The following is a 17,927-nucleotide window of genomic DNA, read 5'->3' as shown; positions in this document are numbered from 1 at the left end:
CTGAGAAAATTCGCAAGGACACTGAACTTTTTTCTGTCTACTGCTAATGATACAGGCTTGCAAAAGTAACTTGCCAGCCATAGTTTAGCCAGTTGCAGGGAGAATCCAGTAAAACCTATCAAATATATAAAATGCTTACTAAATTTACATTTAAGAAAATTATTTGCTGGAATCTAATAATCCAAAGTGAAAGTGATTTGGAATTCAATAAATCATTTGTTCAGAGTTTATGGATTTTTGATAATCTATTTGCACATCCCTCTGACTTCATATATCCTGACAGAATCCGAATCCACCCTAACTCATCAACTTCTTACTGTCCACCTCAACTGTTTGTACTCTTCATAACCATTCAATACAATCATAATTCCACATTTCATTAGCATATAGAAGAATGGGCTAAAAATCTTCTTAAAGAATTGCCAAATCAGGTGGCTTACGTTTTTTGTTTTGCAGCCCTCACTAATGTGCTGGTGATTTTCCTTCCTTTCAGCAGTCATTCTCACACCAAGTTTGTTGATATTGCTATCCAAATATCAGAAACACAGTTACTTTTCTATCACTTCTTTTGATAACCATATATAACACTTAACTGCCTTTATTTGAATACAAACACCATTCTGTTTCCATTCACCTGCAAGTTTTTGCTATACATTCCATAATTTCTTCATGTAACAAAAATAGGTATAATACAATCAAACTTTTGAAAAAGTCTACTAATTCACCATCCACTACAATAAAATCTGCACAAACCCTTTGTCCTCTTGGTTGAGCATTGCGCGCACCATAGCAAGAATGGTGATAGCTGCCTCAGGACACAGAGAAACACGACCAGAAATGGTTGTTGCACACTGGCTGGCTGGCACACCAAACACGAAAGTCCATATGCTGTCAAGATCCAGCTGAGGAAGCATAAAAATATGAATATAAGTAAATACATACATAGTTTTATATACCTGTCTACCTATATCTCTGATAAGCATTCCCTCAAGGAACTCCCATCAAGAAGGTGGCCACAGCAAAAGTCTCCATTCATCCATGTCCTTATATGCTTCCCTTGCATACACCATTCCATGCATTTTTCCCACATTTCTCTCACTCCTGTACTCTTCCACTCTATTTCCCCATGTCACAGAGAGCCTTCCTCTCAAACCAAGCACTTTATTCATACTTTCATACACTCTCCTTGTAAACTAACCATCTTGAATTCTTTCCACATGCCCAAACCACCTCAAAGTATCATATTTCACCCACTCTCCCATTCCACAATCTATTCACTTTACATTCCCTGCCATATCAAATCTCTAATACAACCCTTCGTTCCTTTGTTTATTCTATCAAGTCATCCCACATGCTCCTCTAATATAACTCATTTCCATAGCCTGGATTCTTGACCTCTATGACTCATTCCATGTCCAAGTTGCAGCCACATACGTCAGGGTCAGAAGGGACATGATGTGCCTTAATCCTTTCTTCACTTCCATACTTACACATAAGCCCTTCATCATTCTGTTAAGGGATCCAATGACTCTTCTATCCTGAACTACTGTCTCCCTTATCTTTCCTTCCATATCACCCATTTCACTCATGACAGCTCCTACATACTTTAATTCTCTCACCTCTTCCAGTCTTTCATCTATAGCACAGTTTAGTACACCTTCTCACTCTGAAAGGCTTCGCAATATCTATATTTTCACTCTGTTTCCTGTTAAACAGCAGTACTTTCCTTTAATCACATTCAGCTTCGCTTACACATATCATACAATACACTTTCATGCATTTGTATTTCATTTTATTATACTTTGTCGCTGTCTCCCGCATTAGCGAGGTAGCGCAAGGAAACAGACAAAATAATGGCCCAATCCACCCACATAAACAAGTATATACATACACGCCCACACATGCACATATACATACCTATACATTTCAACATATATACATATACATACACAAACATATACATATATACACATGTACATATTCATACTTGCTGCCTTCATCCATTCCCATTACCACCCTGCCACAAGTGAAATAGCAACCCCCTCCCCCCGTTCATGTGTGAGGTAGCGCTAGGAAAAGGCAACAAAGGCCACATTCATTCACGCTCAGTCTCTAGCTGTCATACCCCACAAAACTTTCTATGGTTACCCCAGAAGCTTTACGTGCCTTGGTTCAATCCATTGACAGCAAGCCGACCCTGGTATACCACATCGTTCCAATTCATGCTATTCCTTGCATGCCTTTCACCCTCCTGTATGTTCAGGCCCCAATCACTCAAAATCTTTTTCACTTCATCCTTCCATCTCCAATTTGGTCTCCCACTTCTCATTCCTTCCACCTCTGAAACATATACCCTTTGTCAATCTTTCCTCACTCATTCTCCCCATGTGACCAAACCATTTCAATACACCCTATTCTGCTCTCTCAATCACACTATTTTTATTACCACACATCTCTCTTACCCTTACATTTCTCACTCGATCAAACCACCTAACACCACATATTGTCCTTAAAAATCTCATTTCCAACACATCCACCCTCCTCTGCACAAACGTATCAATAGCCAATGCCTCACAACCATATAACATTGTTGGAACCACTATTCCTTCAAACGTACCCATTTTTGCTCTCCAAGAAAACATTCGGGTCATAAACATATTCTTCAATGCTCCCAAAACCTTCAACCCCCCCCCCCCCCCCCCCCCCCCCCCCCCACCCTGTGACTCACTTCTGCTCCCATAGTTCCATCTGCTGCTAAAGTGTGTGAAAGAAGAAAGCTGAGAGTAAATGTGAATAAGAGCAAGGTTATTAGGTTCAGTAGGGTTGAAGAACAAGTCAACTGGGAGGTAAGTTTGAATGGAGAAAAACTGGAGGAAGTGAAGTGTTTTAGATATCTGGGAGTGGATTTAGCAGCGGATGGAACTTTCATACATATATATATCATTCTTTCTTTTTATCATACTTTGTCACTGTCTCCCACATTAGCAAGGTAGTGCAAGGAAACAGACGAAAGAATAGCCCAACCCCCCACATACTCATGTATATACATAAATGCCCACACACGCACTATACATACCAATACATTTCAATGTATACGCACATATACATACACAGGCAAATACATATATATACATGTACATATTCATACTTGCTGCTAATATGGGTGACATGTCAAAAGGAGTCTTAAATGCAGATTTTGTTTGTCTGCATACTGAACCATTCATTTGTATAGTTTAATGAGGCTAGCTAACAGCATGTTGTCACCAGCTGTATTGGAGGTCACATAAAAGTGAAATTTAAATATGTAGTACCAGGAAAATGTCTCCATCTTATCTAACATTCAGACAAACTTGATGAGCGGAACTCGGAGTATGTGCATACTTCACCTGTTATTATGCTAAAAAATCTGTCTATGAGGAAACATGCATCTTCTGTATAATATAACCAGCACATATAAAGTCACTCAAAAATAGCTTCCACAAACTTCAAAATATGCCAGATAAAATGGGAGCATGTCAATTGTTTACCATAAAAGTGAGAGTATACAATCAATGAAATAAAAACATCAATAATTCTAAAAACTTCTTATCCATCCTTCAATAGACATATCCACAACATCCCTTAACAAACTTCATGCACCTATCCATACTTATAAGAATTCATGAGTGAGAAAGGCATTGTATTTCAAAGTGATCCATCATTTCAAACAATTTCACATACCTCATACAAATCTTATCATCTTACTATTATTATGATTAAAAAAATTCAACAAAAATCTGATTAAGCTAACCTTTGTATTGTTCTGTACATTCTTTACAGGCTGCCCAAGTAGCAATGCTAAGAGAAGGAAATATACTTGAGGAATATGAATATGCCGAGGAACTAGCCATGTGAGAACTTGAAATCCAGGAATATGCCAAGCTTCCTCACGAATCTCACTTAATGAACGTACTACAGATCCCACAGAGTAGCCTGAAATACAATTGTGAAAATAAAAAAATAACCAATAAAATATACACATATATCTGTCTATCAAAGCTGTTTCCAATCCACTGTCATCCATTATCCAGTTAGGCAGTGCATGCCGGCTGCCTCAAGCATTCCTGTCCTAGCAAATTCTAAACAGCCCTTGATACTACAGTTCCTTTGAGCCATATTCCCTACTTCTGGCCTTCCACTTCATCAATGGTCTTCCATTTCCTCTCACATTACTCATACTTACTCCTCCAGTAATCTTTCCAGTATGCCTGATTCACCTAATGGACCATTCTTCATACATACAACTGTCTCTGTTCCATACCTCATCCTGACATTCTTTCCCATCATTTTCACCTTTTTTGCTCTAAATTCTAGTCTTTGGAAATCCTCTTACAAAATGTGTGCTTGCTCTTCTCTGTTTTTGCAAGCTAATATTTTGCTCTTCATGTATTCTTTTTTTCTTTTTCTTTTTTGCCATTTTCCACATAAGCAAGGTAGCATCAGGAATATAAGGTAAGTTATATCTTATACTCTTACAAGTGTCATCTCTCATAAGGTTATCTCTCCATCACCAATGCCTTTCCTCACACTGCCAGAATCTACCTTTAAACACACACTCATAAAATCCCATCACAAAAAGTTGCATCGAGGATGAGACAAATGCAGCATTTTCATCCTATGTCACAGGTTCTAGTCTTGGTAAGAATTTTGAATTGAGGCCGAACTTGTACGAAACATACAAGAAAGTCTCAGAAATGGAGAAGTACTTCCTCCATCTTCTCTGCCCTATTCCATGGGACAAAAAAAAAAAAAGGCCTAAAAAAAAGCTATGCAGACTGTGAAGATAATTAGTACACTCTCCACCTTCCTCCACATCCCCTCCCCCATATCCCCCTTTCCGCCATAAATCATACCGAATATCTAATGATTCATGATGAAAAAAGGGCAGGCACAAGATTAAATACGGGGAAAAAGGTGTGCGTTCAAACTACCAAGGTACAAGTTTGTTGAGTGTAAAAATGGTAAGTTGCATGGGAGAATAGCAATTGAGATGGTGAAGGCATGTACAGAGCTTCAGACTGGGGAGGAATAGTGTTTTAAAGAAATGGTAGAGGATGTGTGGATCAGGTGTTTGCTTTAAAGAACGTGTGTGAGAAATTCTCAGAGAAACAGATGGATTTGCAAATGGCACTGATGGATTTAGAGAAAGCACATGACAGGGTTGATAGATGCCTTGTGGAAGGTCTCATGGATATATGGTGTAGGAGGAAAGGTTTTAGAAACAGTGAGAAGTGCATCTCAATTTACGACTGGAAATAGAAAATATGAACAACTAATTTTTCTGTCCATATCATGCTCAAATTTTGTTAATCCTTGACAGTCTAAAACCAGTCCACCACAGACAAAGCTTCATTATCTCTTCTTTCCTAATTCTTTGGAACCACCCAAGCAATAAACACCATGGGATTAACATAAACAATTCCTAGCTTCAAAAAAATAACATGAACAACTGGAAGCATGTCTTAGTCCCTCTGCAGTCAGCAGACTGCTCAAATATTAAGATCAGCTAACATATAGATTTGCTTTGAACCTTAAATGTGCCCACCACCTGGAAGTCTGCAGTTTGCTTATAAGTGAACTGTAGGCAGAGCAACTTCCATTTCCCTGTTCAAAAACTTTCCCACCTTTTTAAAAGCACTGACTAGTCAGCTAATCACCAAGGCCTCTAGGTATACATTCCCTCAAAAGTTAAAGTCTGTTCATGTAATGGATAAGGTTTGCTAATGAAAATTACCAAACCCACAGGAGTCTACAACAATAGTAAATTGGAAGTATTTCTGGATTTCTTAAAATGGAAATGATGTCAGCTTGCAAAATGAAATGTAGTATATAGATCTTTGTTACACATGACACAAGGACAACAAAATGTACTGATATTATCTGAAAATATGGTAAGATTTACAAAAAAATTGTTTTTCATTCAGGTGAAAATGAATAAAACAAACAGTAAAGAGAAAATTCCAGTAGTGATGCTGTGTAACATGGTGGCCTCAGAAGGTGCTTTAACATAAACTTACACATTTCCACAATCAGAAAAGGCATTTGACATAGATAAAAAATTCATACCTAGTACTTGGCCAAATTTATTGCTGGTGACCTGCTGAGCATCAGTCATCCATCCTCCATTGTGTGAAGCATCTCGAAACTTCTGCAAAATCCCTGCATTTGACAGGAGGGCAACAAGCATGCGCAGAGCAATGAGAACGGTGGAGGGATGGAGGTGACCTTGGACGAACAGGAGTACCCAATCTAGACCCAAAACTTTAACAACCTCTTCACAAAACCTAGAAGATACAACAGTACACAAAAATTTCAATAAGGTAAAAGGGAAAATTAGTTTCAAAATAGAAAACCATCTAACCTAATATATGTATTATAATTTGTATTCATTTATACCAATTCAGATGTTATTGCATGTGTGGCAGGGTGGCGATGGGAAATAGATGAAGGTAGCAAGTATGAATATGTACCTGTGTATATATGTATATGTCTGTGTATGTATAAGTATGTATACATTGAAATGTATAGGTATGTATATGTGCGTGTGTGGGCATTTATGGGTTGGGCCATTCTTTCATGTTTCCTTGTACTACTTCGCTAACGCAGGAGACGGCGATTAAGTATATTAAATAAATAAATTTTTTTCTATTATCATACATACAGCACGTCGACACTGATATACCACATCATTCCAATTCACTCTATTCCTTGGAAGTGGAAGAATAGAGTGAAAAAGATTTTGAGCGATCGTGCCCTAAACATATAGGAGGGTGAGAGGCATGCAAGGAACAGAGTGAATTGGAATGATGTGGTATATTGGGGTCGAGGTGCTGTCAATGGACTGAACCAGGGCATGTGAAACATCTGGGGTAAACCATGAAAAGGTCTGTAGGGCCTGGATGTGGATAGGGAGCTGTGGTTTGGTGCATTACATATGACAGCTAGAAACTGAGTGTGGTCTTTTTTGTCTGTTTTCCTGGCACTAACCCGCTGAAACGGGGTAGCAATGCTGTTTCCTGTGGGATGGGGTAGCTCACTTACTCTCACCACTCTCTTTTCACCAACATTCTCTCTTCTTTCCTGAAAACCTCTACAAATCTTCACCTTTGCCTCCACAAGATAGTGATGAGGCATCCCTCTAGCTGCCCCTCTCAGCACATTAACATCCAAAAGTCTATCTTTTACATGCCTATCAATTAATGCATAATCCAATAATGCCCTCTGACCATCTCTCTTACTCACTGTCTCAGCCAACATATGTAAGAAAAAAGAAAGAATCCGTTATTTCAAACCAGTTTTGACCAAAAAATTCAGATGGTTAAAATTAGTAATAACCATTCCCTCCTCACTCTTATCTACTGAGAAATGTTTACCACATGATACTAATTTTCATTTCACTTTTTATGTAATTCATACAAGTTTCCTGATTGATGACCAATTCTAATGACAGCAAATATTCAGTTACTCACCCGAGATGTATAGTGTTCTTGTTTGAGTTGTAGAGAAGAGTGTGGACAATCTCCAAACACTTGTTTCTGAGGATAATATTCCTCATACATACGCTGGAGCATTCTCCATTTTCTAGGCCCTTTTCCTCCCCAAAACATCTTAGATCAATGTGTTTTTCAGAAATACTCAGGATTGGTAGAGTTGCCACGATAAACTGTCCAAAGCTGAGGTGGGGTGAAATAAAATATGATCATTCAATCAGCAGAGGTAAATTGAGATGTAAATCTCATCTAATGTCTGAAGTCTGAGTGTGAGGTGAGAATAATCGTGGAACACTTGCATGACTGAAGACAATGCTTTCTATGTCACGAGAGACATAGTCTAGGATATGTGCAAATGAGTTGTGAGGTTATATAAACTTGATCCGCCCTTTGCACATAAGAAATGTACAAGTACAGATATACAATATAAAAATTCAAGTGCTGGCAAAATAAAAATAAACATACAATTCTTTATGAAACCAATGTTTAACTATCCAAATCAGAATTCTTCAAGAATAAGTGTTAATTCATATAAATGATTTGCTATATAATTTACCACTTGTTCACCACAGTATAAAATTCATCATCTATAGAGACAATACTTCATAAATGCTTTACATTATCCCATAGCCTTACAACTAACATAATTGTCAGTAAAAGCTTTTGACAACAAACTGATTGTATGTTCCATGCTATTTACTCATTTTTCCAACATGTAACATTTTTTTGTCACAATACTGATTATGCCCTATTAAACCAAAAACCTTAAGTTCAATGTAACTCTTGAACACTGTTCATATTCCAACTCTGATATCATAAACTATCTATCTTTGTCTCTGAAGCCTGTTCCCACCTGGAACTTACTCAAGGGTGTGGCCACAGCAATAGTCTCTATAACTAGTACACTCCAGTGCCACTTCTTAGCCTTTACTGCCTCTTAACAGGCCACTGGCAAAGGACAAGTCTAGTACAGTATTTGCAGAGGCAACCACATAATGTTCCTACTAATTAACTCTACCTAATGCTCCTACCTACTACTTTTACCTAATGTCTCTACCTAAGTTGTCATACACAATCATTAGCATTCCATGAATCAATTAAGGTACCATCACTGAATCAACTTAATATAAATCTGTTAAACTTACAGGAATTCATAAAACCCAAAATAATCAAAAAATTTTGTTCCATACATACCACAATAAATCCTGTGCACGAGGGTTGTTGGCTAATAATGTAGTGAGGAGCGTAAAAATTACAGAGGTTGTTTGTGAAGATAAAGGTGACAGGTTATTGGTAGCTGCCAGGGCTGCAGCTGTGGCAGTATTGTTGTTGTTGTTGCTTGAGGATGATGAGCTGTAGGATGACGATGAATTGTTAGAGGGAGAGGATGATGCAATCTCTTTGCCTTGTGACTGCTCCCACAACAGATGTAACAGCCTTTGTACCAAATTCAGAGTCCTGTAGAATACAAAGAGTAAGTCTTAAAAAAAAATCTGGCTTTAAACAATGAAACATAATTTCCTTTATACAGGCATAGCCCAAGGAACATCTGACAAAGTATCTGCTAAGCGGGGGTTACTCTTTAAGGGCCCTGGTAAGGGTCTGGTTGCCAACGGCACGGTGAAACTTGGGTGCAACAGCTAGCGGTGATCAGCATACACATGTGTTTACAAACAATTATCATATCCAATTCTAGCAGCTAGTGGTAACCAGCTGCAAGTGTTTAAAAATTTGTTTTCCAATGTTATTCTTTATCATTCAACTATAATTAACCCAAAAAATAGTACCAATCCCTCCCACAAAGCAACTGTGAGAAACCACAGGTCTTATGGCATTTTGAGGGAACATGGGGTATAGCAGTGAAAGGTGAGGTAGCACAAGGAAACAGACGAAGAATGGCCTAACCACTCATATACACATATATATCTACATAAATGCCCATACACGCACATATATATGCATATACATTTCAACATATACATACATATACATACACAGAAATACATATATATACAAATGTACATATTCATACTTGCTGCCTTCATCCATTCCCGTCGCCACCCCATCACACACAAAAAAGCATCCCCCTCCCCCCCTTCCAGTGAGGCAGCACCAGGAAAAGACAAAAAGGCCACATTTGTTCACACTCAGTCTCTAGCTGTCATGTGTAATGCACCGAAACCACAGCTTCTTTTCCACATCCAGGCCCCACAGAACTTTCCATGGTTTACCCCAGATGCTTCACATGCCCTGGTTCAATCCACTGACAGCATATCAACCCCAGTATACCACATCATTCCAATTCACTGTATTCCTTGCACTCCTTTCACCCTCCTGTATGTTCAGGCCCCAACTGCTCATAATCTTTTTCACTCCATCCTTCCATATCAACATATACATACATACACATACACAGACATATGCATATATACACATGTAGATACATATTCATACTAGTTTGCCTTCATCCATTCCTGGTGATGCCCCACCCAACAGGAAACATCACTGCTTCAGTGAGGTAGCGCCAGGAAAACAGACAAGAAAGGCCACATTTGTTCACACTCAGTCTCTAGCTGTCATGTGTAATGCACTGAAACTAAAGTTCCCCATCCACATCCAGCCTGAGCCATGTACCCGTTTTATCAACCAACCCCAAGGGGTGGATGAGCAGTTGGGTTGACTGTGGACTGACTGCCATAACCAGGATTCAAACCAATGCCCTTGACCCTGGGTGACCTGTTAATGCATCACGGTCAGGAAGGCTAAACGCTACACCATGGAAGTAAATGTGAATAAAAGAAAAGTTATTATGTTTAGCAAGGCAGAGGAACAGGTTAGTTGGGGTGTAAGTCTGAATAAAGAAAATTTGGAAGAAGCGAAGTGTTCTAGATACCTTGAAGTGGATATGGCAGTGAATGGAACCATGGAAGTAGAAGTTAGTCACAGGGTGTGTGAGGGGGTGAAGGTTCTGGGAGTATTGAAAGAAAGTGGGGAAAGATAGGCCATCATCTGGGATAACAAAAATGGGTAAGTTTTGAGAGTAAAGTATGACCAATGATGTTGTATGGATGCAAGGCACGGGCTACATATACGGATGAGCGAGAGAGTGGATGTGTTGGAAATGGAATGCTTGAGGTCATTGTGTGGTGTAAGGTGGTTTGATCAAGTAAGAAAAAGAGTAAGAGAAAGGTGTGATAATAAGAAGAGTATTGTTGAAAGAGTTGAAGGTGTGCTGAAATGCTTTGGAAATATGGAGAGAATGGATGAGGGCAGGCTGACAAAGTGTAAAGAGAGGCTGAAAATGAGGATATATATGTCAGAAATGGAGGGGAAAAAGAGGAAGGGGAGATCAAACTGGAGATGTAAGGATGGAGTAAAAAACATTCTGAGTGGTTGGGGCCTGGACGCACAGTACGGTGAAAGGTGTGCGCGAGACAAAGTGAACTGGAATGATGTGGTATAAAGGGGCGAAGTGCTGCTAATGGACTGAACCAGGGCATGTGAAGCAGCCAGAGGAAAACCATGGAAAGGTCTGTGGGCCTGGTTGTGGATAGAGCAGCTGTAGTTTCAGTGCACTGCATGTGACAGATATAGAATGAATGTGTGAAATTGTGGCCTTTCTACATCTGTTCCTGGAACTACCATGCTAATGAGGGAAATAGCAGACAAGTATGAAGGAATTGTAGTGCCACACCTAGAAACAACTGATATGGCCAGCCACAAGTAAATTTCCTTCTAATGTCTATTACTCAAACTATCTACCATGTTTTATTCACTGTTGTATTACCAGAGGTAAAAGCTGATCTACAAGCTTGTAATATTTTTTCATCTCTTTCAAAAACCGTAAAATAAGTTTTTCTTTTGAAATATATGTTAATTATAACCAACTGCAAAAACATGAACCCTAGCTTAATAAAAGTGAAATTATGGTAGGAAATGGTAAAGTACAAACACAAATTCAGCACTTATGAATTTTGTATAAGTGAGGAAGACCCATTCCAATCAGCACCTTCATACATTACAACACCATGTGATAGATTTGGCCTGGTTACAATATCGTTGTTAATTTCCTGTGAATGAGCCTCTGCCAATATTATATGATTATGTTGGTCAAAGGAATCCTCATGGACATACCTCATTCTGGGGGATAAAACTTTTAACCACCAAATGAGCAAGGATTCTCTTGGATAATCATAGATTTTGTCTGTACTTGAGAAATAAGATATGATCCACAAAAGATGACTGAATGGCAGACATCACTTCTCGGGGTTTTAAAACTCATGATCAGAACATTATCTACCTATATCTCTAATGCCTGTTACAACAGGAACTTCCTCAAGGGAATGGCCATGGCTATAGAGTCTCCAAAACTAGAGAATTCCAGTGCCGCTTCTAGCCATCAGTACCTCACCCTTAACAGGCCACTGGGAGAGGGCAACTCTAGCGCAGTGTTTGCAGAGACTCCTACCTATTGTTCCAACTGATTACTTCAAACGTATGCTCCTAGCTAACACCTAATACTCCTGCCTAAATGTTTTTATCTACTACTTCTATCTACTGCCCCTACCATTTTCCCAAAAGGAAAGTTTAGCACATAATGCTCACCAGAGGAAAATCTAGAGTTACAAAGAATGAGCTGTGCGAGTTCACTATTGTCAAGTGGTATGCATGAAGAGGAGAGATTGTATGTTTGTGGACAGAATGCCAGTAGTCCACGTGTGGGTGAGGCAGAAAGAAAATACAGCTACCTTAGTCAGAGGTGTGCAACCTGACAACCACTGAAGTGCTGGCTCACTAATCAGCTGTCACTAACCCTCCTGATACCCAGGCAGCTAGTTCTGGTAATATACCTTCCTAGTCATTCAGAACATTCTCTAACTCAAAATAAAATGTTATCTATAGCTAAAACTAAAAGAATCTATTATCAAAGCTATTTTTAGATTACAGGTTAATAAAATCTGACAAACATTGAACCGCAAAAATAATTATAATCTCCTCACCTCATTTTACGAACATTGTGATGCTTTTCTCCTGATTCACGTGCCAACTCAACTAAATGCTCCAGCAAGGTGCGGCACAGCTCTCCAGGGGCATCTGACCAAACCTACAAGGGATGAGAACTTCAGCAAAACAGGCATCAACATATAATATTTTGGGTTGATGAAATAACTAAAGGTTAATTCTGGCATGTCCTAAATATTGATGAGTGTGGTCCTGATGTAATTTCCTTCAATAAAGGCATTACCAGATTACATTTAATAGTAGTTACATGGCAAATGAAAAGTTACTTACAGATCTTCGTAAATTTGACTATACTGGAAAGAATTTATATCTAGTGTTCAAGGAATCCATGTAATACACTGTATCAAATGTTTTTTGTGAACTAAAGATTGCAATATGTAATTTTGTTTTTCTTTTTTTCATAAGTGTTTGCTATTTCTCACACTGGCAAGGTAGTGCCAGAAACAGACAAAGAAATAGCCCCGTTAACTCTCCTGCTGTCATGGATAATATCCTGAAACCACAGTCCTCTACCTATAACCAGGCTCTACAAACCTTTCCATGGTTTCCCCAAACAGCTTCAAATCCCTTGGTTCACCCCAATGACAGCAATTTATCTCTTGTATAATGCAGCATTCCAATTTGCCCTAACTCTCTTTTACATGCCTATCAATTAACATGTAATCTAATAATGCCTACTGACCATATCTCATACTAACATACTATACTTGTGTACATTCCTCTTTTTAAACCAGGTAACCCCAATCATGGGTCATTTTTCAGCACACAAATCCACAAGCTCTTCACCATTTCCATTCACAACACTGAATACCTCATGTGCCCCATCTATCTAGTAGCAATATATCCACCGCCAAAAACTAGCCCATAAGAGAAATGAGCTTTAACACTTAAACAGATGGAGTTTAAGTTTCACGTAAGAGTGACTGGCCTTATATGTTTGCATTTGAATGTCTTCATTTAAAAGCTCATGTTATATATATCTCCAACACTCTTGTATGGATGCAAGACATGGTCTGTACGGATGTGTAAACGAGTGTGGAAGTGTTGGAAATGCAAGGTTTGAGAACAATATGGTGTGAGGTGGTTAGATTAAGTAATAAAAAGGTAAAAGAGAGGTGTGGTTATAAAAAGTGTGGTTGAGAGAGCTGAAGAGGGTGTACTGATATGGTTTTGGACAAATGAAGAGAATAAGTGAGGAGAGGTGAGAGGAATGCATGGGACAGAGTGAATTGGAATGATGTTGTATACAAAGGTCGAAGCACTATCAAAAGACTGAACCAGGGCATGTGAAGCAGCTAGGGTTAAACCATGGAAAGGCCAATAGAACCTAATTGTGAATAGGGAGCTTAGGTTTTGGAACATTGCACATAACACCTAGGGAATGGATGTAAGATAAGGTGACATTTCTTCATTTGTTCCTGGCACTACCTTACTAACACAAGAAATGTTGATGAAAAAGCTTATATATTTATCTAATGGCATTTCATTTGTCTCTTTAGTGGTGGTAATTTGAGGTTTGCATTAAAATTACATAAATCTAAATATTATAATGAAAATCAGTACTTGAATCATTGCTTAATGTAAACAACAGCCACTAAAAGCATAAATATGATTCATAACAAAGTGGATTAAACTGTAATCATGACTGACAAGAAAAAGCCTTTCACTCTTTCTATTCAAATTTTCATTTATCATACTGTGTCTCTGTCTACTCGTTAGCGAGGTAGTGCAAGAAAACCCACATACACATGTATATACATACACGTCCACACACGCACATATGCATACCTATACATTTCAACATATACAAACATATACATACACAGACATATACATATATACACATGTACATAATTCATACTTGATGCCTTTATTCATTGCTGTCACCACCCAACCACACATGAAATGACAAACCCCTCTCACTGCACGCACGCGAGGCAGCGCTAGGAAAAGACAACAAAGACCACATTCGTTCACACTCAGTCTTTAGCTGTCATGGGTAATGCACCAAAATCACAGCTCCCTTTCCACATCCAGGCCCCACAAAACCTTCCATGGTTTACCCCAGACGCTTCATATGCCCTGGTTCAATCCATTGACAGCACGTCCACCCCGGTATACCACATCGTTCCAATTCACTCTATTCCTTGCACGCCTTTCACCCTCCTGCATGTTCAGGCCCCGACCACTCAAAATCTTTTTCATTCCATCTTTCCACCTCCAATTTAGTCTCCCACTTCTCCTTGTTCCCTCCACCTCTGACACATATATCCTCTTTGTCAATCTTTCCTCACTCATTCTCTCCATGTGACCAAACTATTTCAATACACACTCTTCTGCTCTCTCAACCACACTCTTTTTATTACCACATATCTCTCTTACCCTTTCATTACTTACTCGATCAAACCACTCACACCACATAGTCCTCAAACATCTCATTTCCAACACATCCACCCTCCTCCGCACAACCCTATCTATAGCCCATGCCTTGCAGCCATACAACATTGCTGGAACCGCTATTCCTTCAAACATACCCATTTTTGCTTTCTGAGATAATGTTCTCGCCTTCCACACATTTTTCAATGCTTCCAGAAGTTTCGCCGCCTCCCCCACCCGGTGACTCACTTCTGCTTCCATGGTTCCATCCGCTGCCAAATCCACTCCCAGATATCTAAAACACTTCACTTCCTCCAGTTTTTCTCCATTCAAACTTATCTTCCAACTGACTTGTCCCTCAACCCTACTGAACCTAATAACCTTATTCTTATTCACATTTACTTTCAGATTTCTTGTTTCACACACTTTACCAAACTCAGTCACCAGCTTCTGCAGTTTCTCACATGAATCAGCCACCAGCACTGTATCATCAGTGAACAACAACTAATTCACTTCCCAAGCTCTCTCATCCCCAACAGACTGCATACTTGCCCCTCTCTCCAATACTCTTGCATTCACCTCCCTAACAACCCCATCCATAAACAAATTAAATAACCACAGAGACATCATGCATCCCTGCCACAAACCGACATTCACTGAGAACCAATCACTTTCCTCTCTTCCTACTCGTACACATGCCTTACATCCTCGATAAAAACTTTTCACTGCTTCCAGCAACTTGCCTCCCACACCATATACTCTTAGTACCTTCCACAGAGCATCTCTATCAACTTTATCAGATGCCTTCTCCAGATCCATAAATGCTACATACAAATCCTTTTGTTTTTCTAAGTATTTCTCACATACATTCTTCAAAGCATACATCTGATCCACACATCCTCTACCACTTCTGAAAACCACACTGCTCTTCCCCAATCTGATGTTCTGTACATGCCTTCACCCACTCAATCAATACCTTCCCATATAATTTCCCAGGAATACTCAACAAACATACCTCTGGAATTTGAACACTCACCTTTGTCCCCTTTGCCTTTGTACAATGGCACTATGCATGCATTCTGCCAATCCTCAGGCACTTCACCATGAGCCATACATACACTGAATATCCTCACTAACCAGTCATCAACACAGTCGCCCCCTTTTTTAATAAATTCAACTGCAATACCATCCAAACCCGCCACCTTGCTGGCTTTCATCTCCCGCAAAGCTTTCACTACCTCTTCTCTGTTTACCAAATAATTCTCCCTGACCCTCTCACTTCGCACACCACCTAGACCAAAACACCGTATATCTGCCACTCTATCATCAAACACATTCAACAAACCTTCAAAATACTCACTGCATCTCCTTCTCACATCACCACTACTTGTTATTACCTCCCCACTAGCCCCCTTCACTGATGTTCCCATTTGATCTATTGTTCTTACCCATTTTATTTATCTCCTTCCAAAACATATTTCTATTCTCCCTAAAATTCAATGATACTCTCTCACCTCAACTCTCATTTGCCCTCTTTTTTGCCTCTTGCACCTTTCTCTTGGCCTCCTGCCTCTTTCCTTTATACATCTCCCACTCATTTGCACCATTTCCCTGCAAAACCAGTCCAAATGCCTTTCTCTTCTCTTTCACTAATAATCTTACTTCTTCATCCCACCACTCACTACCCTTTCTTATCTGCCCACCTCCCACACTTCTCATGCCACAAGCATCTTTTGCGCAAGCCATCACTGCTTCCCTAAATACATCTCATTCCTTCCTCACTCCCCTTGCGTCCTTTGCTCTCACCTTTTTCCATTCTGTACTTAGTCTCTCCTGGTACTCCCTCACACAAGTCTCCTTCCCAAGCTCACTTACTCTCACCACTCTCTTCACCCCAACATTCTCTCTTCTTTTCTGAAAACCTCTACAAATCTTCACCTTCGCCTCCACAAGATAATGATCAGACATCCCACCAGTTGCACCTCTCAGCACAATAACATCCAAAAGTCTCTCTTTCACGCACCTATTAATTAACACGTACTCCAATAACGCTCTCTGGCCATCTCTCCTACTTACATCCGTATACTTACGTAAGTGAATGGGGATAATGGGGAGGTGATAACTAGTAGTGGTGATGTGAGAAGATGGAGTGAGTATTTTGAAGGTTTGTTGAATGTGTTTGATGTATGTGAGAAATGCTTAGAAAAGCAAATGGATTTGTATGTAGCATTTATGGATCTGGAGAAGGCATATGATAGAGTTGATAGAGATGCTCTGTGGAAGGTTTTAAGAATATATGGTGTGGGAGGCAAGTTGTTAAAAGCAGTGAAAAGTTTTTATCGAGGATGTAAGGCATGTGTACGTGTAGGAAGAGAGAAAAGTGATTGGTTCTCAGTGAATGTAGGTTTGCGGCAGGGGTGTGTGATGTCTCCATGGTTGTTTAATTTGTTTATGGATGGGGTTGTTAGGGAGGTAAATGCAAGAGTTTTGGAAAGAGGGGCAAGTATGCAGTCTGTTGGGGATGAGAGAGCTTGGGAAGTGAGTCAGTTGTTGTTCGCTGATGATACAGCGCTGGTGGCTTATTCATGTGAGAAACTGCAGAAGCTGGTGACTGAGTTTGGCAAAGTGTGTGAAAGAAGAAAGTTAAGAGTAAATGTGAATAAGAGCAAGGTTATTAGGTACAGTAGGGTTAAGGGTCAAGTCAATCGGGAGGTAAGTTTGAATGGAGAAAAACTGGAGGAAGTAAAGTGTTTTAGATATCTGGGAGTGGATCTGGCAGCGGATGGAACCATGGAAGCAGAAGTGAATCATAGGGTGGGGGAGGGGGGCGAAAATTCTGGGAGCCTTGAAGAATGTTTGGAAGTCAAGAACATTATCTCGGAAAGCAAAAATGGGTATGTGTGAAGGAATAGTGGTTCCAACAATGTTGTATGGTTGCAAGGCGTGGGCTATGGATAGAGTTGTGCACAGGAGGGTGGATGTGCTGGAAATGAGATGTTT

At 39.6% G+C, this 17,927-nt stretch overlaps 1 protein-coding gene across 4 annotated transcripts in view; it reads right to left on the bottom strand.

Annotated features, from left to right (window-relative positions):
- Nucleotides 1-17,927, bottom strand: part of bchs (WD repeat and FYVE domain containing 3 bchs) — a 404,120-nt gene that overhangs the window by 224,634 nt on the left and 161,559 nt on the right. For all 4 annotated transcript variants that reach the window (XM_071686608.1, XM_071686607.1, XM_071686603.1 and 1 more), the window contains 6 exons: nucleotides 12,530-12,633; nucleotides 8,724-8,987; nucleotides 7,509-7,712; nucleotides 6,106-6,323; nucleotides 3,791-3,972; nucleotides 754-902 (listed from right to left, as the gene is read on the bottom strand). In XM_071686608.1, the coding sequence (XP_071542709.1) occupies nucleotides 754-902; nucleotides 3,791-3,972; nucleotides 6,106-6,323; nucleotides 7,509-7,712; nucleotides 8,724-8,987; nucleotides 12,530-12,633 (1,121 nt within the window). The remainder of the gene's footprint in view (nucleotides 1-753; nucleotides 903-3,790; nucleotides 3,973-6,105; nucleotides 6,324-7,508; nucleotides 7,713-8,723; nucleotides 8,988-12,529; nucleotides 12,634-17,927) is intronic.

Source organism: Panulirus ornatus, chromosome 42 (genome assembly GCF_036320965.1).
Source record: "Panulirus ornatus isolate Po-2019 chromosome 42, ASM3632096v1, whole genome shotgun sequence".
NCBI classification, from domain to species: domain Eukaryota; kingdom Metazoa; phylum Arthropoda; class Malacostraca; order Decapoda; family Palinuridae; genus Panulirus; species Panulirus ornatus.
Note: the sequence above shows the minus strand (reverse complement) of the source record. Positions and strands in the feature narration are given on the sequence as shown.